Source organism: Crocodylus porosus, unplaced genomic scaffold (assembly GCF_001723895.1).
Source record: "Crocodylus porosus isolate Cpor-Errol unplaced genomic scaffold, CroPor_comp1, whole genome shotgun sequence".
In the NCBI taxonomy this organism is placed as follows: Eukaryota; Metazoa; Chordata; order Crocodylia; family Crocodylidae; genus Crocodylus; species Crocodylus porosus.
In genome coordinates this window covers 11170561-11196149 of record NW_017728942.1, presented here as the reverse complement: position 1 = coordinate 11196149, position 25589 = coordinate 11170561, and the positions used below count along the sequence as shown (strand labels likewise).

Below are 25589 nucleotides of genomic sequence, written 5' to 3'. Positions count from 1 at the left end.
GAGCCCCGACGGACCCAGCGGGAGCGGGGAGGCGAACGGACTCCAACTCCCGGCGTGCCCCGCACGCGCAGCGCTTTTCCCCTACCCACCCACCTCACCTCAGGCGCCATTGGAAGAGAGGCTAGAGGACTTCCCTCCCCCGCCAAGATGGCGGGTGGAAGTGACGTGTGGCCTGCGGTGCGCAGGGGAGGAAGTCCTGCGGGAGTGTCATGGCGGCGGGGAGTGAGTGAGGCCTGTGCCGGGGGGTCATTTCTTGGGAGGGAGTCACCATCTCCATGGTTACCAGCCTCCCCCAGTCCCATTGGTCAACGATCTCCAATTGGTTAGTGATCTCCATGGTTACCAGCCCCAGTGGGGTAGGGATGTTGTGGGAGGCAGATGCTAAGTGCTGGCTCTCCCACCCCCGCCCCATTTGCGGGGATGCTGGGGGCCGGGTGGCTTCTTTGTGTCCCCCGCAGCAGGAGGGTCGGAGTGCTCAGCCCCCTGGTAGGCTGGGATGGGCGCCCTTCTGGACACGGAGCGGGTCAGGATGCGACCCTGCTGTAGTAACAGGGGTGCAGGGGGGACGCAGCGTGGGAGCTGCACCCCCCTGCATGGGAGCAAAGCCTGGGGGACTAATAGCTGGGCCCTGGGGTCGAAGGGTGCGGGAGTGAGGCTGATGTCTTCTCCTCGTGTCTCCTCGCGGTTGGATTCTCAGAGCCGACCAAAAAGGCGTCACGTTTGCTGTCCTGCGTACAGGTTTGCACGGGCTGGCTCTGTCAGGTGAGAGGTGTGAGATGCGGAGTAGATGCGTGTGTGGTCGTGGCGGTCTCCACTGTGAGCCCCATGATTGGTTGCAGTGGGGACCTTTCCCGTGAGTCCTGGTGGTAACGCTGCTTTCAAATCTCCATTCGCTGCAGCGTGATTCGTCTGGTCGCGCCAAAGAGAAGAAAACACGCGATGGCCGAGGAGCCTGACAGCTAATTTGGACAGAGATTCGCTGTCGTCGTTCTGGCAGGCTACTTGAGTGTGTGCTGATTCCCGCCCCAGAAAACAGGACCCGGCAAGACAGCTTTATACTTGACAGCGATGGATGAAGACAGTCTGGAAGCAGCGATTCAAACCTATAATGCCCAGCTGAAGCAGGTAGAGCTGGCTTTAGAGGCAGGGCTGGACCCCTCACAACAATCTGACTTGATCCAGTTGCAGGAGGATTTAAAACAGCTGATAGAATTGACTGAATCGAGCCTGGTGTCTGTTAAAAAGAGCAAACTATTAGCCACTTTAGACCCTGCTGCTCCCTCCACCTCTCCAGCAGATCACCTGAAGCAGGATGCTAACCCGGGCAGTTCTTCCTATGATGACGAATATGCTGCTTTTAAAGAAGCTATCGCTGAAGCTGGTGGCAAGGACAGGCCTTCAGGTACTGAGGATGAGGTTTCTCCAAAGAAAGATGGAGAGGCTGACTGGGAAAATGAATCAAAGTACAGTGATGAAGAGGAAGAATTTGAGAGAGATGAAGAGGAGGAGGAGGAAATGAGTGGAATGAAGGTTAAAGCCCCATATTACAGTTCCTGGGGCACTCTGGAGTACCACAATGCTATGATTGTGGGGACGGAATATTTGGAAGATGGCAGCGCGGGAGTCAGAGTGCTGTATCTCTATCCAACTCACAAGTCCTTGAAGCCGTGTCCATTCTTCTTGGATGGCAAATGCAGATTTAAAGAGAATTGTCGGTAAAGAAGCTGATTTCCTTTGTGTTGCTAGATGGTAATTAAAGGCACTGTCAGCTAAGGTGGTAATCTCTGATTTAAACACTTTATCTTATTTGGCTTTTGAAATCTGCCACAACTTTGCTAAAGTTTTTTATGTGTCTGACAGTATCATCCTTTTACTATCCTATGTCAAACAATGAGAGAATTCCTTCTTCTAACCCAAGGAGAAAATGGAAAATCCTTTAAGTGAAAACTGCAAGGAAGGGGTTAATTCTAATATAATGGACAGCTAAATAAATTCTTGCTAATGAGGAAGACAAAACTGCGGGGTGGGGGGAAGTCTCAATAATTTTGTATGTAGCTCCTGCATTTTGTCTTGAAAGATCTGTTTTGCCACATCTGTTGCTGCAGTTATCATTGTTGATGACCAGTGAGATGCAGCCACTTCTGAAATGGATTACATTTATTTTATGATATTGAAACCATTAGGGGGGATGCATCTTTCATAATTACTGGTGTGGATTCAGCAATGCTGACACTTGATCAGCTTGCCCATGTCCCTTTGAAGGAAGAAACTTTATCTAGGCTCATTTTCAGATGAAGGCAGATCTCATCACTTCTCTTTCTTGCAGGTTTTCCCATGGGCAAGTGGTATTGGTGGAAGAACTTCGTCCATTTGAAGAACCTGACCTCAGTTCTATGGAGGTGGGTTCTGCCTGTTTGGCTAAACATAACGATGGAATATGGTATTCTGCGAAAATCACTGGTGAGTCTTGTTTTAATATATTTTAGCTGGGCTGGAAGGTGAACTGAGGTCCTATAGTTAAAATAGAAGGATTAAACTCTTCAAGATCAAACAGAACTAAGGAGGGTTTCTGGGTCTGGGTGCAGACCTGGGAGTTTTGAGATGAATAAATTCGTCTCCCATCTGTGCCACAAACTTGGGATGCAAGAGATGTTGTGTTGCTTAATTCACTAATATTTGTAAAGTGCCTTGTGAGCCCATAATGGTGGTGGGGCTTTAAAGTAAAAAAGGTGAAGGAGCAAAAGATGGAAAGTAGGGAAGACCTGGAGAAAAGGGGAACAGTAGGCAAAAAAAAAGGCATAGAAATGAAAGTGTGTGTAAAAGAAGGAAAGAATCAGTTAGATGGTCAGTAAATTGTCCTTGTGTCCCTTACCCCCTATTCAGCATTGTTCAAATATTCTAAGCACCTGGTCAAATACAGAAGTTAGACACTTGGAACAACTTGCTCTTGTTTTAAGTGAGTACCAAATTAAACACAGCCAAGAGAATTTGGCCTGCTCTCTGCTTGCTAAGGGGAAAGTTAGACTGAAGTGCTTCTATGTGGAGCCTGTTCTTCACTCTCTTCCATCTTGAAGCAGCAGCAGAGGACTGGAGGATGCCTTTAACTTTGCCTGACTTACAGCATTTCTGCAATGCCCCATACCCATTCTTCATTCTAAGAATAAACAGCTGAGTCTATCTGGGTTTAGCTGGCTATAGATGTGAGTGGTGTTTTTTTCCTTTTTTAACTAGAAACCCAGCATAGCAAAAGCAGATAGTGAGGAGAAGAACTTTTGATCAGTGTTCACTGGGCCTACCTCTTTCCTGGTGCCACTCGGCTGAAACCAAATGCAGTTAGCAGCATAAGGGTTAGATGTTGTCCTTTGTGTTACTCTCCTTGGAGACTTGCACAGTACATCGTTTTTCCTTCCTCAGACATTGACAGTGGTTATTACACTGTGAAGTTCGATTCACTCCTGCTGAAAGAAGCTGTTGTGGAAGGAGATGGCATCATTCCTCCACTGCGAAGTGATGAGAGTTCTTCTGAAGAGTCTGAGGAGGACAATGTAGATGATTCTGGCTATGCTAAAGGTGATTCTAGTTATGCTAAAATTAGGGAGTGAGAGAGTGTTAGAAAGGCCCACAATCAAGACCTGCCCTGTAATTCCAGATCTCTTGAGCTCTTGCCCTGCCTTAGTAGAACATTGACAGGAGGTTTTCACTTCTGGAGAAAGGGGACAGATAATCTCTCTCTCTCTCTCTCTACTTGTTACTGAAAAAGATGCTAGGGGGGAATTAAGCATGAGTTATATCACTCTCACCAGTAAAATTCTTTGATGCTTCATGTAAACAAACTAAACTAAGCTAAACTGGACCCATAGCTTCCAAGGAAAGGCTGATGAAAACATATCCTACCCTAGGATGAAATTGGAGAGTAAGCAGGCATGGAATGGGCTGGAGGTTAGGATCCCCATAGTTCAGATCATGGTTTCCCTGTTTGACTTAGACACCTTGTTAATTTAATAAACTAAAAATTAAATGAAATTAAAAATCATATCCTGGGCCCTTCTGATTCAGCCATTGTTCTTGGCATGTAGAATAGCCTTATACTTTGTCTGCCTTTTCCTTTCAGGCACAGTGTTGCCACAGCCTCCTAAAGGATGCTTATTGATATTAGCTCCTCATTGGGAATGGGGGAAACTTGAGACTGAGAATCTCAGGGATGTCCCTGGGGCCCTACAAGAAGTCCTACAGAGCTGGGATTTGAGATCTAGTCTCCCAGTCCTCTCTCTCTCTCCCCTCCCAACTTAGGGCCTCTGTCTTTGTCTCGCTGATCCATCTCTGTTTTGTGCTACAGTGATAGATTCATCGTCCTTGGAGAACAGGGACTGGACTCCGGCTTGCAGCTCATCCTTTGCTGGGTGGGAGGCCCATACTCGCGGTATCGGCTCCAAGCTGCTTGCTCAAATGGGTTATGAATTTGGGAAAGGTAAGGATAGGCCCAAAACCATGCTGTATTGGTGGCCGGCTGTGTGCTCCTCTCTTCATCTCCATGTTGACTTCTAATGCCAGCAGCTCTGCACCCAGGGACTAGTTGTTTTAGGCTTGGCTGTGAATTGGGATTTTTAACACAAGGTGGTTGGGGAGGTTCATTGGGATGCAGAGGACTTTGTTGTTAGTGTTTGGCTTCCCAACTGTGTCTTCCTGCCCTCTCAGGTCTAGGAAAGAACTCTGAGGGCCGCGTGGAGCCTGTCCAAGCTGTGGTGCTGCCAAAAGGGAAGTCCCTGGACCAGTGCGCTGAGATCCTGCAGAAGGAGGGAAAGCTGCATCCAAGCAAGGCAAGAAAACGCCAAGTGAAGGGAAACCACAGGGCAGCAGCTAGCTCAGGGAGCCGCAAGCCGCCCCGCAATGTCTTTGACTTTCTGAATGAGAAGCTGCAGGGGGAAGACTCCAGGAAGCAGAAGGAAGGAGGGATGGGACTGCCGGAGAGGAACAGCAAGGAGATCTACCACGCCAGTAAGAGCACCAAGAAAGCTTTGAGTGTCCGCTTGTTTCAGACCATGGAGAAAATAGAGCAAACGCAGAAGAGTATCAAGGGAATCCAAGAGGCCCTGGCACGCAACATTGGGCGGTACGAAAAATCCCTCTCTCGGGTTCCAGACTGATTTGGGGGTTCCTGTTGCTTAGGCTGGCGGGGATCATACACGTGGCAATGTGGATGGGAGTGTGAGGAGCTGGGTTCCATTGAAGAACAAGTGTTGAAAGGAACCTCATCCAGGGTTGCTGGGTGAGGTGCATGAGCCAGTGCAGTAGGGTCCATCCCTTTTCTTTCTTAATTGCCCAGAGGGGACCTAATGCAGAGTGTGATGATAGAGCTCTCAACCATGACTCAGAGTAGCACATGTCTGAGGGTGCTTCCCATTGTCTACAATCCAGACTGGGGAAGGAAGGGAACACATAGTAGAAAGGCTGAAGAGCATCACTTCCTTTCCAGTTATTTATTCTGCTACAGCATTTCCATGACCAGCCCCATGGCAAGGCACCTCTCTGCTCTGACACATGTTCTGCTGGGGATCAGGTGCTTCATGGCCCCCAGCAGATGGCTTGCAGCCACTTCACTGCAGAAACTGGCTTGCCCAGCTGCAGAACACAGCTGGGTTAATGACAAAGCTTTGTTCTTGATGTGTAGGATAGCCTTATATTTTGCCTGCCTTCTGCTTTCAGGCACAGTGTCACCACTGCTCAGCTGGAGGAGAAACTGGCTAACGCTCACAGACAGCTGGGGCAGCTGCGGGCCCAGGAAGCCAGCCTGCAGCGGGAGCAGAAGAAAGCAGACACACACAAGAAGATGACTGAGTTTTAATCTCCCAGGAAGGGGTGGGATTGTCTCGGTTCTCAATATGGCTGAGCCACACACTCGCTGTGTCTGAGCCTGAGTAGCCCTGCCATCTCCCCCAGGCTCCAATCAACCTAGATGTATCCTGGGGTAAAAAGTAGCAGCTCTTCAAAACACATGATGCTGTGTAAACTGAGCTGTCCTGGATGGGGGAGGTGGGAGGAGGAAGAGTATGCACCTTCTTTGCCCCAGATGTGTTCAGAAGGCCCAAGCCACTTATGTGGACTTAGTACAAGAAAACAGACCCCTGCTACCTCTCTTGTACCATGGTAGTCCACCCACAGAACCTTTGGTCCCAGTGCCTTGGAGACTGTAGATTCTGCTCCCAGTCCCAAGACAAGTGCTCACAGGCAAATGTCCCAAATGCATCCAAGCAGAGCCACAGAGGAAGGGTCCAGTGCTTGGTGGACACAAAAGGAAGTTGTTCCGACTGTTAGCTTCCTTCTGTCCCTTGCTCTAGGCTTCACCTTCAGGCTGAAGTCAGTACTGGGGTTCTCTCTTGTTACTGTGTTTTTTTTTCAGTACTATCACAGTGAACAGGAAAAAAGGTTGAGTAGTGTAAGGGTCTGAAAGCTGTGGGTGTGGTAAGCCAACTGCAGGAGTAGCTTGGGGTCAAGTGAGATGCAGCCTAGTACAGCAGTTTAAGGCAGCGTGGAGAGCCACGTCACTCCACACCACATGCTAGAGCTACAGGAACAGGGCAGTTCAGTGGCTATCTAAAACAGTGGAGGTGATATAACAGGTCGGCCGTACATCTGATGGCCAAGTACAGCTTAGCAGGTGGCCGTTTTTATGTTCACTGTGGTTGTGGAGTTACCACCATCTAGATGTTTCCTTGAACTTGCAAGTTCCCTTTATATTAAACATCCCCAAGTCAGCACAACAGGTCAGGAGGTCCAGGGGTACTCAACATATACCCATTTGCATCCATCTCTACAAATGAGGCAGGGAGCTAAGCAAGTTTCCATCTCATGCAGCAGGTACAGATGGTCTCTGACAGGAAGTTAGACTTCTCCCATCCAGAGGGATCCTGTCAGCGGTCATCAGCTCTGGCAGTAAGGGGAGGTGAAAGTCCCACCAGGCATCCTGCTTCTGGGGATGGTGTGGGCACTGGAATATTTTTTCATGCATTCTGTTTTTAGGTTCTGTGACTTGCTGCCGGAAATGTTTTCTTCAGTAAAAAGACAAAAATAAACACCTTTTACTTTGTGAGTCATTTTTAGAAGAAGCTGGTCATACCTTTAACTTGGCCCCTCATCTACCTTTCTGAGGAACTACCAAGCTGCCAGCTTTTGACAGAGCCTTGTTGGCTACAGGGCCAAAGCTATTTAGTTCACTGTCAGGAGGGATTAGAAAGTATGAGGCAACCAAAGCCACTGGTCAGAGGTGTGCGAGTCTCGTCTGCAGCCTAGCCTTCCTACAAACACCTTGGAACAGCAAAAGCTACAGTGAAGGTGCAGACCTGGATGAAAAATGCCTTGCCGCTGTAGAGGAAATGGAGACTGATACTGCCCTCTCGTGGGAGGCACGTGGATTCTACAGTGATGGACAGCTGAGGTTTCATTTCTTGTTAGCAGGAAAGAAGGAAGGTATGGACTGTCTGAAAACATCTTCCAAACCTAATCAGCATCAGTTTCTTCAGTTCTCGTCATCAGCATCATTCTGTATTCAAGTCTTCCCCCTGCACTGACTTAATTCAGAGCTGCTTTGGGATGGCCTCTTGGGGTTGATGTGTGCAGTGACAGTTCTGTGGTCTCATACTTGTGATAAGGATCAGCACACACAACTCAGCATGATGAACTGTCTCCACCCAAGTAGCATAGGATTGGAGAAGCCAGTTGGGTGGAGGAATCTTGCACAGTTTCATCTATTCCCCAGGGTTGGGCCATATATAAGTACTTAAGCGGTGTGCACCAGGAATTGGGAGAACAGTTGTTCACCAGGGCTCCACACAGGATGACAAGGTCTAACGGCCACAAACTTCTGGAAGGCTGATTTAGACTAGACATAAGGAAAAACTTCTTTACAGTCATAGTGTCCGGGGTCTGAAACAGACTCCCCCCAGAGGTGGTGCAAGCACCTACTCTGGACTCACTCAAATGGGGTTTGGATGCTTATCTTGCGGGGGTCATTTGACCTCAGCAAACTTCCTGCCTATAGCAGGGGGTTGGACTCAGTGATCTCGCAAGGTCTCTTCCAGTCTCTAATATCTATGAATCTCTTTCTGCAAGGACAGGAATGTTCATTCCAGCACTTCGGTGAAATTGCAATAGGCATAATTGCCTTCTGACTCCAACTGGAGAGGCCTTGCTGATTTGCTTCATCACTTTCTGTCCACATGTTTCCACCTCCAAGGTGGTTGCATGTTAGAAGTGAATAAAGCAGTTCATGTATATGTTGTGATGCTTCACAATGAGCAACGCTACCTTGAAATAAAGGAACCGCTGTCTCTTTTTAGGCAAATTCAGCAAAGTGAATCTAGTAACCTCAAGAACTGGTATAAAATGAGGTCAAGTACAACTGAACAGTCAGCAGGGTGTGCTCTCACTGAGCCCATCCTGTAGCCAGCTTTCTGCAAAAACAAGAGAAAGCAAAAGCAGCATACAAGTTAGTGAAACGATCCTTCTGCAGGCCAGGAAACGAGCTGTGGTATCAGACTGCCTGGTATAGGCTCAGAGGTGTCTCACTGTGGACTGGAAAACAGCACTGAACAAAGCAGCAGCAGCAGAGGTGCATGATCAAGCTGTTTGAAAAGCTCCAGAGCATGCAGTTAGGAAAAGTCCCTCGCTGCTGAATAAAGGCAGCAGAGAGTAAGAGCAGCCAAGAGGGTCTGGTTCTTTGACAGAGAAGAGGACATGGATGGATTTCTGCCTAGCTTCTGAATTTGTGGCAAGTAAGTGCTATGGGTTTATTACCAAGTGCATTTGGGTAGCTGGAAAGTATTGCAGCTTTTGTATTTGCACATTAATGTTCCACATGTAGTAAGTGCAGTGTGAATGCGGCTGGTTGAACTAGAAAGGTGAGATTCCTGCTCTGTGGCTTAGCAATTGTACCTCAAAGTGCCAGGCAGGTTACTTACACTTCAGTTAGTCAGCTGGACAGAGGAGCTGGGTCGTGGTCCATAGTTGGGTAAGGAAGTGTACTGGGGACTGATTAATGTCCCTGTGTATGAAATGCTGAGTTAGGAGTCAGTACATAGTACCTCAGAAAAAAGAAAAAAATGTCCCTTTCCTTCTTGGGGTGAGCCACCTCTTGAAGAAATAAGGGATTGTCAACCACACTGCTGCAACTGAGGCTGTGTTAGAGGGATGAGGACTGATCAGGGAAGTAACAGCATATGTCAGGAGCTCTAATGGCACTGCCGTGGTGCTAGGAAGAAGGCCAAGGTAGGCAAGTGAGTGACTGGAGTGACTACCAGGCATTTTACACTCAGCTAATAAATGCACTCAGCTAGCTAATGGCCTACCTTTCTGCAAGTAAAAAGGACAAGAATTCCTGCTGGTACCAGTGTCTTGTGACCCGGCGTTCTCTCTAGCAGGCCTAGCTGCTACTTAAAAGTGAATTTCTCTGCCGAAGCAAGCATGTGCTCTCAGCTAGTGGATGGAGGGTGGGATTCTGATTTTGAGTCCTGAGATTTCAGTCAGTTTCCCCTGATGTGAAGAGGGTGCTGGGCAGTTCTGGGAATGCAGCCTGCAAAGACAAGCCGAGTGCCCTGGCAAACCCCACCCTCCTCGCACAGGGCACCCTACACTAGGAAGAGCACTGCGTCCACCCTCCTTGCCACTCCGAGCCTTTCCTAAATCCAGGGCACTGTTCAACATGTCAGAAACTTCTCCATCCTCTAGACAGTGAAAGCTGCTACCAAGCCTGCCCTGCTTGGCTTGTCTGTTGTTGAGTTGCCAGTGGTGAGCTCCTGCCATACATGCATATCTGAAATGGGATGTTTTTGCTGCTTAGCCTCCCCTGACAGCATCCTGGGCAGCCTGCAGCTCTCCCTGGATTCGCTGCCATTACAGTGTTTTGTCCAAATCTCAGTAAGTAGAAATAACCCTTTCCTGTCTAGATAAACCCTCTAAAATAGCCAAAAGCTTTTTCCAATTACTGCCTTGCTAAAGATGGCAACCCATACCCTCGTTCCTCTTCCCTTCCAGAAATTGGGAGGTTTCTTGGACTCCTCTCTTTCATCCCTTTATAGAACTTAAAGCTGGAGGGAGGGACCATTGGGTGATCTAGTTTGACCTGTAAAACAATCCATACAATTCCATAATATGGTGAATTTTGTTTCATATGATTATGCAGCTTGGCTGATAGATTTAAGCCCCAGCCTGTGGTCACTGTTCTGAAGTAACAGCAACAAAACCCAGGGGAGACAAATCAGCAAAAACAGACTGTTTTTGTACCTGACACCTGCCATCATATGGGTTCCCTTATTAATTCTCACCAGTCAGGACTGCATGTGTGTCCTAGCAGGCGCATGCATTTGCTGATCAAAGCCATCCTGGCCTGTAAAGCTTTCCCGGCAGGTAGTACTGTCTGCTATTAGTGCTTGCCTTAGACAACAGCTGTCAGTTTGGGGGTGTCTGAGCCTCCATTGTGCAATGTCCCAGTCAGCCCACTGGTCCTTGTGCAGATGGTTAGCCTGGCTGACTTCAATGAGGCTGCATGAATGCAAAACTGTAGCCTGTGCAACTCAGGGTAAGCAGAGTCAGGTACTAGATCAATTCATAGTCCATAGCACCAACCACTGCATCCCAAAGGACACTTCTGACAAGTGTATGTATTGTGCTGGTCTAACCTACTCTGCAGTGTTTGTCCCCATGCTCCACAGGTATGGCCAGCATATTCTTCCTATTTTTATAAATCATACATTCCATAAAAGAGCAGAGGAAAAATTATAATTGTCTGGTTGGGAGGCGGAGTGGGGGTTAAAAAGGTTTTATTGTTACCCTTTGGTGAAATCCTTGTCCTGGGCCCTAGTTGATGGTCCTCAAGGCAGTGCAAATACCTGACTAACAAAAAGGTCTGGGGAACTGGCCCCTTCCTGTTACCCATAGAGTCATATTGACTCATTCATGCTTGTACATGGATGCTGGGGCCTGTATCTGTACTGGACGGTCCCTGTTTAGCAAGCTGCTTGTAAAACATGAGAAGAGTTAGAAAGGCAGCTATTCAGCAAAAAAGAATAACAATAATAATGTAATAAATAATCTGTAGAGTGCACCTAGTACCATGTAGTTTATGAAGCCAGAAGGGACCTACTGACATTGCAAGGTTCTGAGAGCTGGTGTCTCTAGCTAGTCACCCTCTCTTCAGCTTTCCCCTTCCCCATCCTTGCATGAACGGCAGCTGCAATGATGAGTGGTGGACTTCAGTTATGCCCTTCCTTCTGCATTGGGGTAGGCCAACCTCTAGACCATTTTGCAGCGTGCAGACAAGCTGATGAGGAAAGAGGATGGTGGAGAGTACTGGCTGCTTGGTGAGCAGTAGCTCTGCTTTGCTGAGTCCGCTGGGGAAAGGGCTGTTCCATGAAGAGCCCCAGAAAATCTGCCTCTTCCATACAATTACAGACAATGAGGACCAGAAGGGACCGCAGGAGGTCACATCTAGTCCAACCCCTTGCTCCAAGCAGGACCAGCCCCAACTACATCATCCCAGCCAAAACTTTTTCTACCTGAGTCTTAAAACTTTCAAGGATGGAAATTCCACCACTTCTCTGGGTGGTTTGGGGGCCAGGCATCTGAAAGCCTTTGGGGCATGTGTTGTCTTAGTTTTATACCACCTAGCAGACTATCTAGGGCTCTTGGCTTATGTACGTGACTTGCAAGCTTGGATGTGGGAGGAAAGTGAGTCACAGAAAAGTCAGACCAGAGCTGCCTTTATTTTCCACAGCACTAAGCAAAATGATTGCACAAAAGGTAAGCGACTTGCCCAGGGAGACCTATGGAGTGAGAAGCTTGAGGACCTGCTGGGGCATTGGCTGCCCTGTTCCCTGGCCAGGGAGCAGGAGCCTAAGATAGGCTGGATCCCACAAACAGGCCCAGTGTCTGATTTGGCTCCTTCAAAACTCATCAGCCTGCCATGAACATGACTTTTCTCTTTGAAGGTCTCGAAGGCAGAGGGTCGCACTGAGAGGCGGCTTTTTCTTTTTTTTCTTTTTTTGCACAGGAAAACAGGTGAAACCTCAAAGACAGTTGATCGTTTTCCATTCTGGTGCAATAGCACGAATGTGACACGAAGCTGCCACCCCACAAGCTGCCTGCGGCAGAGCAGCCCCAAAAGGCAGTGGCACTGCTCCCAGCCAGGGCACGTGATGGCTGAATCTACTCTCGCTGCTTGGTTGGGACCGAGGAAAGACTTGGCACTTCCCCAGTCCCTTCTGCAGTTGTGTAAGCACCAGGGCTGGCACCCACTGCAGCCGTATGGGGCCTGATCCTCGTGGGAATCGGCTGAGGGCAGTGATGCTACAGCAGCGTGTAGACGGGGAGAATCCAACCCCCAAGCTGGTTCCATCTTCTCTGTGCTATCTCAGGCAGCTGCACCTGGGCCCTAACAGGGCAGGGTTGGCTATGGTGAAAATGGTGCCGATGCCAGCCCTGGTTGACTAGCAGCACTCCACCCACCTTCCTCTGCCTGGTTCCTCTGTTCTTTGGCCTGAGAATGGCTTGATCCAGACTTACTAATCCATGCTGCATGCTGGTACGATGGCTTCACCAGGGCCATTTCCCCTATTCATGGTGCTCATGGGCACCAAGCTAGCGCCCTACTGTCAGGATGCAGCTTGTGCCTTTTAGAAGCTAGGGCCCTGCATGGACTGGGGACAGCAGCAACGTCCTCTCTTGCATCACGGGGCAGCTTTCCAGCTGCGGCAAGGTTCACTGCTTCGTGCACAGCTCTGCAAGCTTCTCTTGCAGGCTGCCAGCAGCGGAGGAGACCACAGCAAGCATGCCTGGGGGGTGACAGCAGGACGGAGGGGGGCTGTGGCTTGTTTGTTCATGCAAAGAGTGCATCTGATACAGGGCAGCACAGGAAACCAATGGCGCTGATAGAGGGAACAGAAGCCAAGGTAGAAAGGCGGGAGAGGCTGGGGGGCTAGTGTGGAGGGCACAACTGCATGACGGGCATTTGCTGGGGCAGCAATGGGGCTTGAACACTGGTCAAGAGTCCTGCGGCTGGACAGCAGTCAGGCAATCGCTGGTTCTACGATAGCTCATTTCCCAGGTGGTCCAGCGTGTCTTCTTCCTAGGCCTTGGGAGAGCAGCCCAGCATCCTTAGGGCAGATGAGGACTGTGCCTTTATGGGCCAAGCTTCCCCAACAAAGCCTGGACAGGGCCTTACAGCTGCTCAGCTGCTTGGAACTGGGCACACAATAAATAGCAAGTACCTGGAACACCAAGGCCAGATCCAAGTAGGTGTTCCCATCCATTTCAATGCACCTAGGGACCTAAGTGCTGACTTGGAGCTGGCTCCATGTCCTGTGAGAGAACCTCCTGCTGTCCTGTGCCCCTGGCCCAGGCTCTGCTGATGCCAGCAGCGCTGCACCCTCTCCCCCCAGCCCTGAATCAAATTTGTTCTAGGCTTTGTTCCCTTCTGCCATCCGCTGTGGGTCTTGGGGTGCTGGCAAGCACTGCCCAGCAAAGCTCAGGAGTTCCCGGCCCTGGTTCTGTGCTTTGGTGCAGTCCCTTATGCTCTGAGATCCCCAGAACCGCTCCCCTGCCATACCCCCCTGGAGCAGCCCTGGCAGAGAGCTGGGGCTGCAGGAGGAGCAAGTGCAAACCCCTCATGGTTTCCTGTGAGCTGAGTCATTGCCTGTTTGCCGCCTGTTCCTGCCTGCCCCACAATCTGAGCCTCTGCTATCGCTGCTGGAGGAGTTGAAAATGAGCTGCAGGGTGGTCTCAAACCCGCCTGTCCGAGCCTGGTGCTTCCACTAGCTTCCATGCACCCAGAGACGTGAGAGCAGGTGTGTTGGGCTGCGGGGCTGGAGGGGGAAGGTTTAGGAGGAGGAACTGGGAGTTGTGGATGTGTTCTGCACAGAAGGGGCTCACCGATGAGCTAAAGCCCCTCTGGTCCCAGCAGGATGTGGCTGCTAAGAGGCCATCCACCTGGAGTGCCCCTAGGAGCTTTTTGGGGTGTCTGGTTATAATGCTAAAGAGTCTCTTGCTTGTTCCAAGGGTCCGTGGGAGATGCTGGTGTCGGAGCCAGGTGCCCGTGGCAGTACACAGGGAGACTGCACATGGTACTCAGTTTCTTCCATGCCCTTGCAGAGGCCTGCAGCAGGCCTGTTGCAGGATGGAAGATGTGCCCCAGCCAGATGGCATGGACAGCAGGCCAAAGCCAATGTCCTGGAGCTGGAAGTGCAAGTGCCAGGACACCCCCGTGCAATAGTTTGGACTTTCCCTCGGGAGTTCTTTGGCGGTATCACGGTTCCTAATTTTGCTTTGATCTGAGAACCAGGCTAGGGGTTATTATTAATGGTGTTTTTCATCCCATCCTCTGCCCTTCATCTATTGCTTTTCTGGTTCTAATAGCATGACTTCAGGATCTGGGGCTTCCAAAGGCACCAGCCACAGCCAAACTTGCCATAAAACAGAGAGATCAGGTTAGATGAACACTTGGATGAGATGGTTTTGAACGGAGCTTCTCCTACCTGGAGCAGGGGTTGGACTAGATGACTTCTGGAGGCCCTGCCCACCCTCTGTTTCTGTCATTCTCCTGATCACATCCACGACTGACTGGTTATCAACTGCAGTGTCGTGTCACAGATGATTCCCGTGAGATTTTGGCTAGTTTGAGAACCAAACTCTCAAGACCAGCTTGCATGATCACAGCCAGGTTTCAGCTTTGAATCCTCCCACCTCGCTAAAATGAAGAGGGGATGCCATGCTCGCAGCCCAGCTCTCTAAAAGCAGCCTTATTCATATGGCTCTGGTCACCGTTAATAAACTGCCAATATACCAAACTGAAACCATCCCTCCCATCTCCATCTGTGAGTCTGCTGGGTCTCAGCCAGTCAGTACCAGCATGCTATTCTACTCTCTTGTTTTCCCCGTCTGCCTTCCCCCTCCCCATCTTTTTCTGCTTTTCTCCCTTCATTCCTTCCAAGCAGATGACATTACCTCAGTAGCAGATGGGTTTCAGACTCCTGCACCCATCTAGCCACTGACACCTTGCTCGAACCCCATCTGAGAGCCAGGCCCCAGGATCGCAAGAGATTAAACCATAATATCTGCAGTTCTTTCTCTTTGCTCCTGTCGCGTTTGAGCCCAGAGGGGGCACAGGGCTGCATTGCCAGGATTTCCTTGATGCCTGTGTGAGCTTTGTTTATGAATGCATTTGCACTATTAATTAAATAATAAATGAGGCATGATTTGCCATGAATAACATGGCTCCAGGAGCTGGGGCTTCCAAGAGCTAGGCTTGCTGTAGAAATGTGGGCAAGCAGTGCCAGAACCCAGTGGGGCTCTGCCAGGCATGTGAGGTTTCTGCTTTGGCTCCGGGGAAGGTTGCAGCAGCCCCTTGGAAGCAAGGGATGCATCTCAGAGAGAGCTCTGCTTTTCAGGAGGGGGAGACGATCTGTCCCCATGGGGCCTGGCCCTAGGGCTAATACAGGCTAGCATCTCGGTGCTGCAAGGGATGTTTTGCAGGCATGCGGGAGAGTATAGCGAGGGGAAGCTGAGTTCAGCCCTGGCCTAGGAGAAAGGAGATCCAGGTCCAGGTACAATGACAGCCCCATTTAAAAGCAGCACTTGGCTCCCAACCATCCACCCAGCACACTGCTGATTTGGCTTTTGATCGACACCCTCTGCCAGCAACCCCTGCAAATTTCTGGTGGCTTCTTCAGCAACACTTCTGCTGGCACACGCTAGACGAGAGGCAGATCTCTTGTGCGTCTTGTGGCTGGAGACCCTGCATGCTGCTGTCTTCAGCAGACTCCACCTGCCACCAAATCAACCTCCCTGATCCCAGTAGCTGCAGGGAGAGGTGCTGGGGTAGAAGCAGGAGACCAGCATAGCTGCAAGGTGCTGACATCCCATTCACACTGGAAAGAAGCGATCTCGGGTGCATATTCAGCTCTTGTTCCAAGCATTGCAACCAGGTGGTCCCATTAATACCTGCAGAAAGGTGAGTTGTGAGCATGGCTACGTTCCAGCCAAGCGCTTGTTACGATGCTTCTGTACCTTGGGGACTGCAGAGAGCATGTGGTCTGCTCACGGCCATGCTAGGAGTTGAGGCAGAGGGTTACAGCAGATCTCAAAGTACACGAGTCAACAGCAGGATGCTCCTGGGAAATTAAAGGTATTTCTTATTCCAGGTCCTATTAACAGGACTAAGACAAAGGAGGTAATGATTCCTCTCTGCTCAGCTCTGGGGGGGTGGGCCTCCGGATGCAGCGCAGTGCCCAGTTTTGGGCAGCGTGCTCTGAGGCGGTAACCACATTGGAAAGAGTCTAGGAGTGATGAGCATGGGCAGAGGCTTGGAAACTGGCACCTGTGAGGAAAGACTGAACGAATTGGGTTTATTTTCCTTACAGAAGACAAGACTGATGGGAGGCACGACAAGCCTTACTATTCCCATTACGGGAAGAGCAGTTGTAGAGAGCCCAGGGCTCTGTTGTTCTCTGTATCCACCAGGGTACAACAAGGAATTGGCTTCCTCTACAGCTCAGGTGATTTGGGGTAGATATTAGGAGAACTTTTCTAACTCTAAAGAGAGAAGTGCTGGGACGAGCGGTGTAGGGAGGATGAGGAACGCTCTTATTTGCAGTGCTTAAGAAAAGGCAGAAAACTGTCCGGGTTGGTCCATGTAGACTTCATCCTGCCTCAGAGCCAGGGGCTGAGCTGGATGGTTTTGATGCCCTGTGTTTCTGTGATTCTGTAGCACCTGCGAGTTGTCAGACCTCAGCATCACACTCAGTGTGCAAGACCGTGCAGCCTCCTTGCACCAGCGCCTTCCACCTGGGGCTAGGCTAGCACATACCCCATGCAAACCCAGGTGTCCCCCAAGCCCTTCCCGGGGCTGTGAAAGGACCTGCCATCTGCTTTCTCCCTGGTCATCTCTTTTCTCTTTGCAGAGCTTGGCCTGAAGCAGGATTCGAAGTGGCTCCTGCTATGGCTCCGCTCCCTGGTGAGGGGGTAGCCAGGCTCCATCTCTCTCCCATCAGTGCCCTGCTGGCCGTGGCTCTCCTGGGTGTCCTGGTCCTCCTCTCTGCCCTGTGTGCTGCCTGCCGAAGGTATGGGCTGACTCGTAGCATAGACCCTGACCCACGGGAAAACAAACCATGGGATTCCCACCCCTCTCCACCTTCAGACAGATCTGCTGTGTTTAATTCTGCCCTGCTCGCTCTCGTAGTAAGTTGGGCTGGTTGCACCAAGGAGACGCCCTCCAGAGTCTTCTGCAGTGCCCGGTATGTGCTGGGACCAGGCTTTGGGCACTTGGCTGGGGCCGTGTGAGTGCCCATGCAGCTCAGATCTCCTGGCTGCAGCCCAGCACAACAGGCCACACGAGGGAGCCCCCATGCCTGGTTCCCAAGGAGCTCTAGGGATGTGATTCTCAACCAGGGTGCCGCGGCGCTGTTGGCCATGCAAACATGGTTCACAAGATAAACCCAGAGGTTTCCCACTGGAATCTGCAGCGTTAAACATGGGCTGACCTGCAGCAGTCTTCCTGACTTCTTTGCAACAGGCCAATTGCTCCACTATTGTTCTGCAGTCAAAAATGGAGTGAAAACTCGGTGCTGACATTTTCTGAGGGGGCCCTTGAGTCTCTCCCAGAGTGCCTCGAGTTTATCGAGGGGTGCCTTGAGCCAAAAATGGTTGAGATGAGAACCACTGCTCTAGGGCATCCAGGCCGTGGCGTGCTCCAGGGATGTAAATCATGCCCTCCGCCGTTCCTCCCCAAGGCCCATCACATCAGATCTGTTCCCCAGGCAGGAACGGAGCCCAGTGCACTGCCCTAGCTATGAGCAGAGCCGAGTCACGTGCCAGTGTTGCTCTCACCAGCTGCGTATTGTGTGCCCCCCTTGCCCCTCTCCACCTTGACCCCACTTCTCATTGCAGGAAAGGCAAGAAGAAGAAGGTCCTGCCAGATGGGGTAAAGCTGATAAATGAGGTGAGTGTATGTGATGCCTTGATAAGCTATGAGTCACGTGGCAAGCATCAAGGGCCAGTGCAGATGGGTGGCATGAAGGGGGTCCAGGAGGGCATTAGGGATGGGCTGTTTCTCAGCCAGCATCTGTCATAGGAAGCACCTGAATGAGAGGTCTTGGAGCCTTGCCCTGTAAGGGGCTGGCTCAGCCTGGGCTGGGGGAAATGCAGGGGTGTAGGCCACCTGGAAGGCTCCAATAAGGAGCCCTTAAAGACAGAGGGGGAGCAATTTTCATGCCCAGAAAGAGCAGCTTGTTGGAAAAAGCATGCTGGAAGAAGCCAAAGGGAGGACCTCCTTCAGAGCGGTGAACATGAGGGGCCTCAGGGCCGTACCGCCCAGCTGAGAGCCGGGTTATGTTGGCCGTGACATGTTCCAGTGTGCAGGCGGAAATGGAAAGCTAAGAGGAACTGAACTGCGTGAGCAGAGGGGCTGCAGGGTCCTGGCCCAGGCGCCACAGGGCTCCACCAAGGCATCCTTCTGGACTCAGGATCTTGGATCCCGGTTACTGAGCCCCTGATGGGTGTTGCCCCCCTTGTTGCTGTTTGTCTAGCCACATGGAGCAGCTTGGGGAGGGCTGTGCAGGGCAGCGGTTACAACCAGACACGTCCTTCTTCCTTTACAGTCTCTGCTGAGGCAGACACAGCTCCGGTCGCTCAGTAAATCGGACACCAAGCTGCACGAGCTCAACAGGGTGAAGCTGCAGAAAGACAGTGAGTCGCTGGGAGAGCCGAGCCGCCGAGAACAGAGAGATCCCGTTGTTCTGCACCGGGAGCATGCCGGGGCCTGTGCCGGGAGGGCAGTGCTGCCTGCCAGGACCTGCCAGGGCACGGTGGCGCTCCCAATGACCTAGCAAGAAGGGCGTCCCCATGTGCCGCAGCATGCCTGAGGCGTGCCAGCAATCGCCAGTCAACCCAGGCTGGCCGTGGGGGTGACCCACGGTGGCATGAGCCATTGCACTGGCTGCAGGCTGTAAACAGGGAAGCACGTGGTCCCAGTTGAAAGGGGCTGAGCAGGGAGTTATTCTGGGTGCCTTGAAAGGCAAGCCATGCCCTCACACCCTTTCTCTTTTCCTCGCAGGCCACAGGCCTGTCAGCATGGATTTCCTCTACACGTCTGGGGCTTCAGGTGAGGCAGAGAGCTCCATGAACAGCTCAAGCATCAGCATCAGCATCCTGCTGCGCAGAGAGCTGCCCCGAATCCCCCTGTCTCCCTCTTGCACTGAGACCCCGAACGCTGACCAGACCTACTCCAACTTGGTCTTCTCTGCCGCGCGGAGGTCAGCCCCGGAGACGCTGTACGAGCCTGTGGTGGCGAAGCAGGGAGCACCGCAGCTGGTGCCCAACTTGGCACCCTCCACCGAGGCCGCCTCTTTAGGCAGTGAGGGCAGAGCGGTGACAGCTGATTACGCCTGCGTCCGCAAAGTGAAGAAACCCCAGCCAGAGCTGTGCAAGATGACGCCGGGCGAGTCCTCCCAGGAGCCCTCGGACAGCCTCCCAGGCTGGGGAGGAGCTGCCTGTAGCCCCCCGACAGTGAAGGTACGGAAGCATCCAGCACTTCTCCCAGGCTGTCCACGACCAGGGCAGTGGGAGCCGTGACCGCTGGGCGCAGGTTGTAGTTATTGTCTCGAATGGATGCCTGGAGCTGGGCTGGCTGGGATCCAGCCCCCCAGCTTCCCCAAGGCTTAGGCTGAAGGGCTGTGACTGGGGCTGTCCTCAGCTACAGAGGGATAGTGCCAAGCAAGGCCCAGTAAGTCAAAAGCTCTGCAAACACAGCACTCCCTGCCCTGGAGAGCCCGCAGGAGCCAGCAAGGGCCCGTGTCCTGCAGCAGGTAGGGGTAGAGGATAGAGCAGGGTCGGATCTATGACTGTTGCTGGTATTGGGTGGGGATAGAGGGGAAACGTGTCTCCCCACAGAGGTGCACATCTGGCTGGAGGAGACATCATGCCCTTGTATCACTTAGCCACATCACCCTGATACCTGCTAGATTGGGAGGGGGTGGTGTTTGGGCCATGCTTTGCCATGTCCCTTCCATTTGACCCGGCAAGTGAAGCATATTCAGAGTGCAGAGATGGTACCCGGGGACATGGGCGGTCAACAATACTGTGCACAGGACAGGCTAAAGCTAGTGGCATGGAGCACCTGAGCTTGTCCCCCAGACTAAGGAAAACCAGACCCCAAGGTCAGCTGGCAAAGAGGCTGGCGGAGAGGCGTAGTCTGCTTTGAGGTTGGCCTCTTGCCCCTAGCTCAGTCAGTCTAAGAAACAGCGAGCAGACCATGGTCTTCCCCTGAAGAAGGAGGAAGCCAGAAGCTCATGGTGGCTTTCAAGAGCTCTGCCTGGGCTTGAAGCAGAAGGATCCTAGGTAAGTAACACTTAAGACCTTCCAAGTCCCAGGGGCTGAGAACGGCATGTGCTGGCTTAGGAAAGGTATGTGCGGATGTTCATGCAGGTCAGGAAACATGAGCCTTGATTTCAGGCTCCTGCATCAGATGTAGCCTCCCCTCCTTGCCTGCCCTCCAGAGAACAGGCCGGGCTCTCGCTGCCCCTGCTCTCACTCAAAGCCTGGGCGAGGGCTGGTGAGTCTCCTTGCAGGAAGATCCCAGATCTCGCCCACCAAACAAGCACACTCAGGTTGGTGCTGTTCCAGGCCCATTCAGCCCTCTGCTCCTGTGAATGCAAGACACGTCCCTGGCTCTGGTGCCCTGATCTGCCTTCTCCACATGTGCAATGTGGGAAGAAGGGGGTTTGCACTGCTGTTAGGGTGGGATTAGGCAGGATTTGGGGGCTAGATTTTTTCACCGGTGTTTGGGAAGGACATGAAACCATTTATCTTGTCTGGACTGCATTGCACAGACATCTGCTGAGCTGGAGAGTAGCTTATCAGAGGAGTTCAGGAACCAAGCTGCTTGCAGAGGATCTGCTGGCAGCAGAGTCCAAGGGTTCATTGCAATCCCTCCGACAGATCTCGCCAAGACATCCCTGGGGCGTTGCACAGCTCACTCAGGGCTGGACCCACAGCCCAACCCCAAGACTTTCCTCTGAGCTTGGGTCTGGTCCTTAGGGGATTTGACTCATCTGGGGCTGGTGGAGGGAGTGGAAATGGCTTCAACATCATCTTTTTCATTTGAAATCAAAGTGGCATATTACCACGTGCTAATGTTGCAATGGGGGAAGGATCTCTTTGTTTGCAAAAACACTCCTCAAGGAACAATCTAAATTGGCTGTCGCTTCACTGTCTGAAAGCCAGACAGCGGCAAGGCATGTACTCAGAGCCTTGTTCAGGTGGTTGTATCTGCTAAAACACATTGCCGAAACCCTGGTTGGAGGCTTCTACTCCAACCCAATCTGAGGGAGAGGACCCCCACTTACTAATGGGGTGCTTTGTTTCATGACAAGGCTGATGAACTGTTCGAAAGGATCCGGGATCCACGGTGAAACCAGTGGGTGTCTAAAAGACCCTGCTTAGCTTGCCTTCAGACATCCTCCATGGTGGTTGTGTGTCTTGTCCCAGGTGTGTTCTTGTCAGCACCAGCAGCATTTTCTTGGACAAAGTCACCACAAGTATATTGCAAAATGAGCCATAAATGCACAATTCCAGTGCTGGCCTGGATCCAGAGGAGTCCTGAGTACTTGCTCCAGTGAAGGCGTTTGGGTCCTTGGGTGCAGTGAGCAGCAGCAGCAGCGGTGCATCACGTGCTCGTAGATAAGTAATCCGTCTTTGTGCGTGCAGCAGCCAAGACGTGTATGGAAGGATTGGTTAATGTTTATCCTGCCGTAAAGGACCCGGTTCCACGCTGGGACATCAGGGCGGTCTTCGTGCAGCTCAAGAACCTCTGCAGCTGTGCTCACAACCGGGTTGTCCTCAGTTCCAGCTCTGGAATAAGGCAGCTTCTCCAACAGCCAGAACAGCAGGCAGACGGCATGGCACACTCCAAGCCCACCTTGCCTGCCTGCCCTTCTCTGTCTTTCACGGGGGTATGGCTGTGCTTCCAGCTAGCTTTAAGTTCCTTCCTAGGCCAATCTCTGAATAGTCTCCAGTCTTGATCGAAATGATATCATTGTGTAAATCATGAATATGAATCCGTATCAGTCAGGCAGGCTGCTGGTTTCCTTCTCCCAAAGTCCCACTTCAGGGAGGGGGTTAGCACGCCCTCCTGCAGAAGCACAGAGAGCGCAGGTGAGCGGGAGCAGGTCCTTCTTTATAACCAGGTGTTGCCTGCGGTGACTAGGCCTAGCTCAGCCAGGTGTGAATGTAGCTGCTTGTGTTTCCACACCATGTCCCCGGTCTCTTGCGCACACGCACACACAGGCACACACAGACTGACCTGCTCTGCATAGGGCCCAGAGAGGTGATAAAGCAAGAGCACAAGTCAGAGGTGGGAATGCAGGCAAGAGCCTCGTGCCGCTGTTGTCTGGCACCTGCCATTAACCATGGCTGTTCTCTTGCAGGTGGAGGAAATGTACTCAACGGTGTGCAAGGCTGGCAAGAAGAAAGCCCAGGACTCCGCGTCTGCAGGAAGGGCTGCTGCAGAGGTGGGTCCCGGAGACCGCAGCTGGCCAGCGGCACGCCAGGAAGAGGGCGTCACGGCAGGGTACCCATCCACCCTGGCTTGCCCCTTGCTCATCGAGCCCTGCTACGAGTCTGTCGATGACAGCCCCTGGGCCAAGCGTGGGAGCGGCCCAGCCCCGGATCCAGACTATGCAGAGGTTGATGCCAAGTGGAAGAAGTCGGAGAGAAAAAGCAGGTCTCCCAGGAGCTGCCCCAGCGAGAACTTCTATGAAAGCGTCAGCGACCTGTGGGAAGGGGAGGTGAGGAGAACAACTACCACAAAGGTCCACAATGGGTTGGAGGTCTTCATCACGGGCTTATAGCCCCTCTCACACAGCTGCCCCCTTCCTGGCAGCCCCGGGGCAGCCCCTCTGCACTGCCATAGAGACCTCCAGCTGCCCTGCAGTTCAGCCATCCAGCAAGGTACCGCAGGGAAGTCCAGCCTTGTTCTGCGAACTGTAATCCCTTTGGTGCTTTAGGGCACGCACCCATCTCTGACTCTCCTGGAGAGAGACTGTCCCATGACTGCTCTCAGCTTCCTCTGAAGCAGCTGGTGCTGGCCCCTTCTGGGGGCAGGAGACTGGTCTGGATGGGAGTGTTTGGGCTGGACGGGGTTTGTGTCCATTTTAGAGGGACACAGACCCCCGGCTCAGGCACCTGCCCTGCCTGTGACTTGAGGCAGGGTCTGGAGAAGAAGAGTGTAGAAACCTAGTCTAGGAAAGGGGCAGCTGAGTTCCTAAGGACGCGTCCTTCTACACTGTACTCCGCCCTTGTAAGCTTATTGTTCTGTACGTTATAGCCCGCAGGCTCACACTGCCATACCTGAGATACCCAGAAGCGGAGCAGTCTGGATTACCTGAGAACGTGCGTTTCACGTGATACAGGCGGTCTGTCTCTTTCCTGTGAGACGGGACGGCCTCCTGTCCAGGCCACCCACCTCTGATTATGGGCTGGCCAGAGAGATCACAATTTGTGGTGCTAATTGCAAGGTGAAGCCAAGGTTTGCCGGGTCTCTGTGTCACGCTGGAGAGTGCAGGGGATAGCCAGCACCAAGACTGTCACGCTAGGGAAGGGGACCTCCCGAGGGAGGTGGGGCCAGCTCACTGCAGGTCCCGGGGCATGGGGGAAGGGATTGCAAAGGAATTCACTTGGCTACAGCCTCCTGCAGCCCTCTGTCCCTCTGGGCGCTCACCCTGCGTTTCCTGAGTGATACAGCCCTGCATGGGGATGCACGGGCCAGAGCTTATTTCTAGCTCGACCATTGGGTGATTAAGGAAACATCACAGTTCAGTGCTTCCTCGTGCAAAACGGGAAGGATGTTCCTGGCCTCCAGTGCCAGGCACCTTGAGCAAGGCAAGAGACCTCCTGTGTCATCAAGTCAGTCCCTTGCAGGCAACAACGTCTTCTAAGCCTGTTTGCAAGCTCCTGACGGCTGGGGGGGCAGTTGCAAGAGATACAGGAAGCCCTCAGTCCTTGGCAGATTTCCTAGCTGAGAAGCGCCACCATCATATTGTTCAAGCCTGAGAGGTTTTTTTATACAGGAGAAAGTTTCTTGTAAACTTTCCCCTAACATGCTGACCTGTATCCTCTTTTACTTACCCCTTGACTTTGTAACACCGGCAGCTGCCCATGGGGATGCTGCAGGTCCAATAAACACGACAGTGGGATCTGAAATGTGGTGGCCTGTTTGTGTTGCCGCTGCGATGGCCTGGAGCCCTGATGTGGGAAGATTTCCCCCCTGAAACAAGCCCCGAATGCAGAGCGGAGCCGGAGGAACCAGGCCACATGCTGCGAGGGGACCTGTGTCGTCTCCCAAAGCCTTGGGGTGGTTGTTTTCTCCGTCTGCGGGGAGGAACGATGACAGGATCTGCCTGTTTCTGCTTCCACCGGCCTGATCATCTCCCGCCTTCCCCTGCGTTCACTGGCTGTCGGAGTCCCTGGGTGAGCTGTGAGCTGCTGTCAGAGCGGCAAACCCCACTCACAATCCTCCCTCCTCCTCCACCGAGCACAATCTCACCAGCCCTGCTGCCCCTGGGGCCTGTCTGTGAACACGGGGCGGCTCAGGATTTTACCTATGAAGTTTTTATATACGAATACAGCTAAAGCTCTGCATTTCTCACCAGGGGCAACCTGCTTTGCCCTTTCATTGAGGACATTTTGCTGTCTCTCTGTACCACCTCCCAGGTAAGGGGCATTTCTGATCCTTCCTGGAGGGAGACAGTCTGTGAGCTGGGCACACTTCTCCGTGTGTGAAAGAGCAAAGCTGGCAAGCCATTACCTTTCTTCCCACTGCTGGTGAGTCCTGAAGGTGCCACGGCCTGGATGCTCAGGCTTCTCCCCCTGGTTTGCATTGTGTGCCATCGAAGCTGGAGGCTTACATGTTTGTACGCAGTTTGGGGTGTGCAGGTTTGCTATTCTCATTTCCAATTGGAGCAGGCACTTCCTGGGGAAGAAGAAACGCACGTGACAGAGCAGCGAGTGCGTTAATGCATCTTGTAAAATACTCTTCTGGGGACTATACAAATGAGGAGAATTTGGGAATGCAGCTGAATGTATCCTCTGGGGCACACTGTCACGGGGATGGATCCACATATTGTCAGCTCATCCTACGCTTCTTTCCATGAAGGGCAATGACCGATTACCCAAGCCTGTGCAACCACCAAAACAGCTGTGACCTTTACGACTTCTACCAACACCTCGGATTGAAACAGAAAAGGCAGCATGGGGTGAAGCAGGCGGAGAGCATGTGGCCCCAAACAATGCAGAATAGCTAACCGCTGCTTTAACACCGGGGCTTGAAAAGCGGTACAGAAACTGAGCGGAAGATGAGCTCGCCCGATGCTGACTCCCACCACCACCCCAGCACGTCCCTCCATTCACCAGCAAAGAAATCACCTGTCCTGTTTTGCTGGATCTGGCCCTCTGCTGAATCAGGCTGGAAGAATGACAGAAACAAACTGCCCCCACCCCTAAATAAAAGCCACACGTTCAGCATGTTAAACCTAAAATGTCCCCGAGCCTGCAGC

General features: G+C 52.1%; 2 protein-coding genes across 3 annotated transcripts; both read left to right on the top strand.

Moving 5' to 3' along the window:
* Positions 1-227: 227 nt before the first annotated feature.
* On the top strand, positions 228-7074 carry ZGPAT (zinc finger CCCH-type and G-patch domain containing). Its single transcript, XM_019548315.1, has 7 exons — positions 228-322; positions 900-1715; positions 2327-2460; positions 3415-3570; positions 4337-4468; positions 4696-5110; positions 5704-7074. The coding sequence occupies exons 2-7, from the start codon at positions 1069-1071 to the stop codon at positions 5840-5842; spliced, it is 1623 nt and encodes a 540-aa protein (XP_019403860.1). The 5' UTR covers positions 228-322; positions 900-1068; the 3' UTR covers positions 5843-7074.
* Positions 7075-8470: 1396 nt separating this feature from the next.
* LIME1 (Lck interacting transmembrane adaptor 1) lies at positions 8471-24527 on the top strand. Of its 2 annotated transcripts, XM_019548313.1 has the most exons (6): positions 8471-8768; positions 16944-17102; positions 17929-17980; positions 18639-18726; positions 19094-19551; positions 22464-24527. In XM_019548313.1, exons 2-6 carry the CDS (start codon positions 16981-16983, stop codon positions 22884-22886), a joined length of 1143 nt encoding a protein of 380 aa, XP_019403858.1. In that variant the 5' UTR covers positions 8471-8768; positions 16944-16980; the 3' UTR covers positions 22887-24527. The 2 variants fall into 2 exon arrangements, with proteins under 2 accessions (XP_019403858.1, XP_019403857.1); XM_019548312.1 differs by lacking the exons at positions 8471-8768; positions 16944-17102 and having other exon boundaries at positions 17282-17980.
* The last annotated feature ends 1062 nt before the right edge of the window (positions 24528-25589 follow it).

Coding starts and splice junctions, on each gene's coding strand:
- ZGPAT (XM_019548315.1), top strand. CDS start 1,069: ATGGATGAAGACAGTCTGGAAGCAGCGATTCAAACCTATAATGCCCAG. Junction 3,571..4,336: donor TGATTCTGGCTATGCTAAAG/GTGATTCTAGTT, acceptor TTTGTGCTACAG/TGATAGATTCATCGTCCTTG. Junction 5,111..5,703: donor CTGGCACGCAACATTGGGCG/GTACGAAAAATC, acceptor TTCTGCTTTCAG/GCACAGTGTCACCACTGCTC.
- LIME1 (XM_019548312.1), top strand. CDS start 17,747: ATGCCCTCCGCCGTTCCTCCCCAAGGCCCATCACATCAGATCTGTTCC. Junction 17,981..18,638: donor GGGTAAAGCTGATAAATGAG/GTGAGTGTATGT, acceptor CTTCCTTTACAG/TCTCTGCTGAGGCAGACACA. Junction 19,552..22,463: donor GTAGCCCCCCGACAGTGAAG/GTACGGAAGCAT, acceptor GTTCTCTTGCAG/GTGGAGGAAATGTACTCAAC.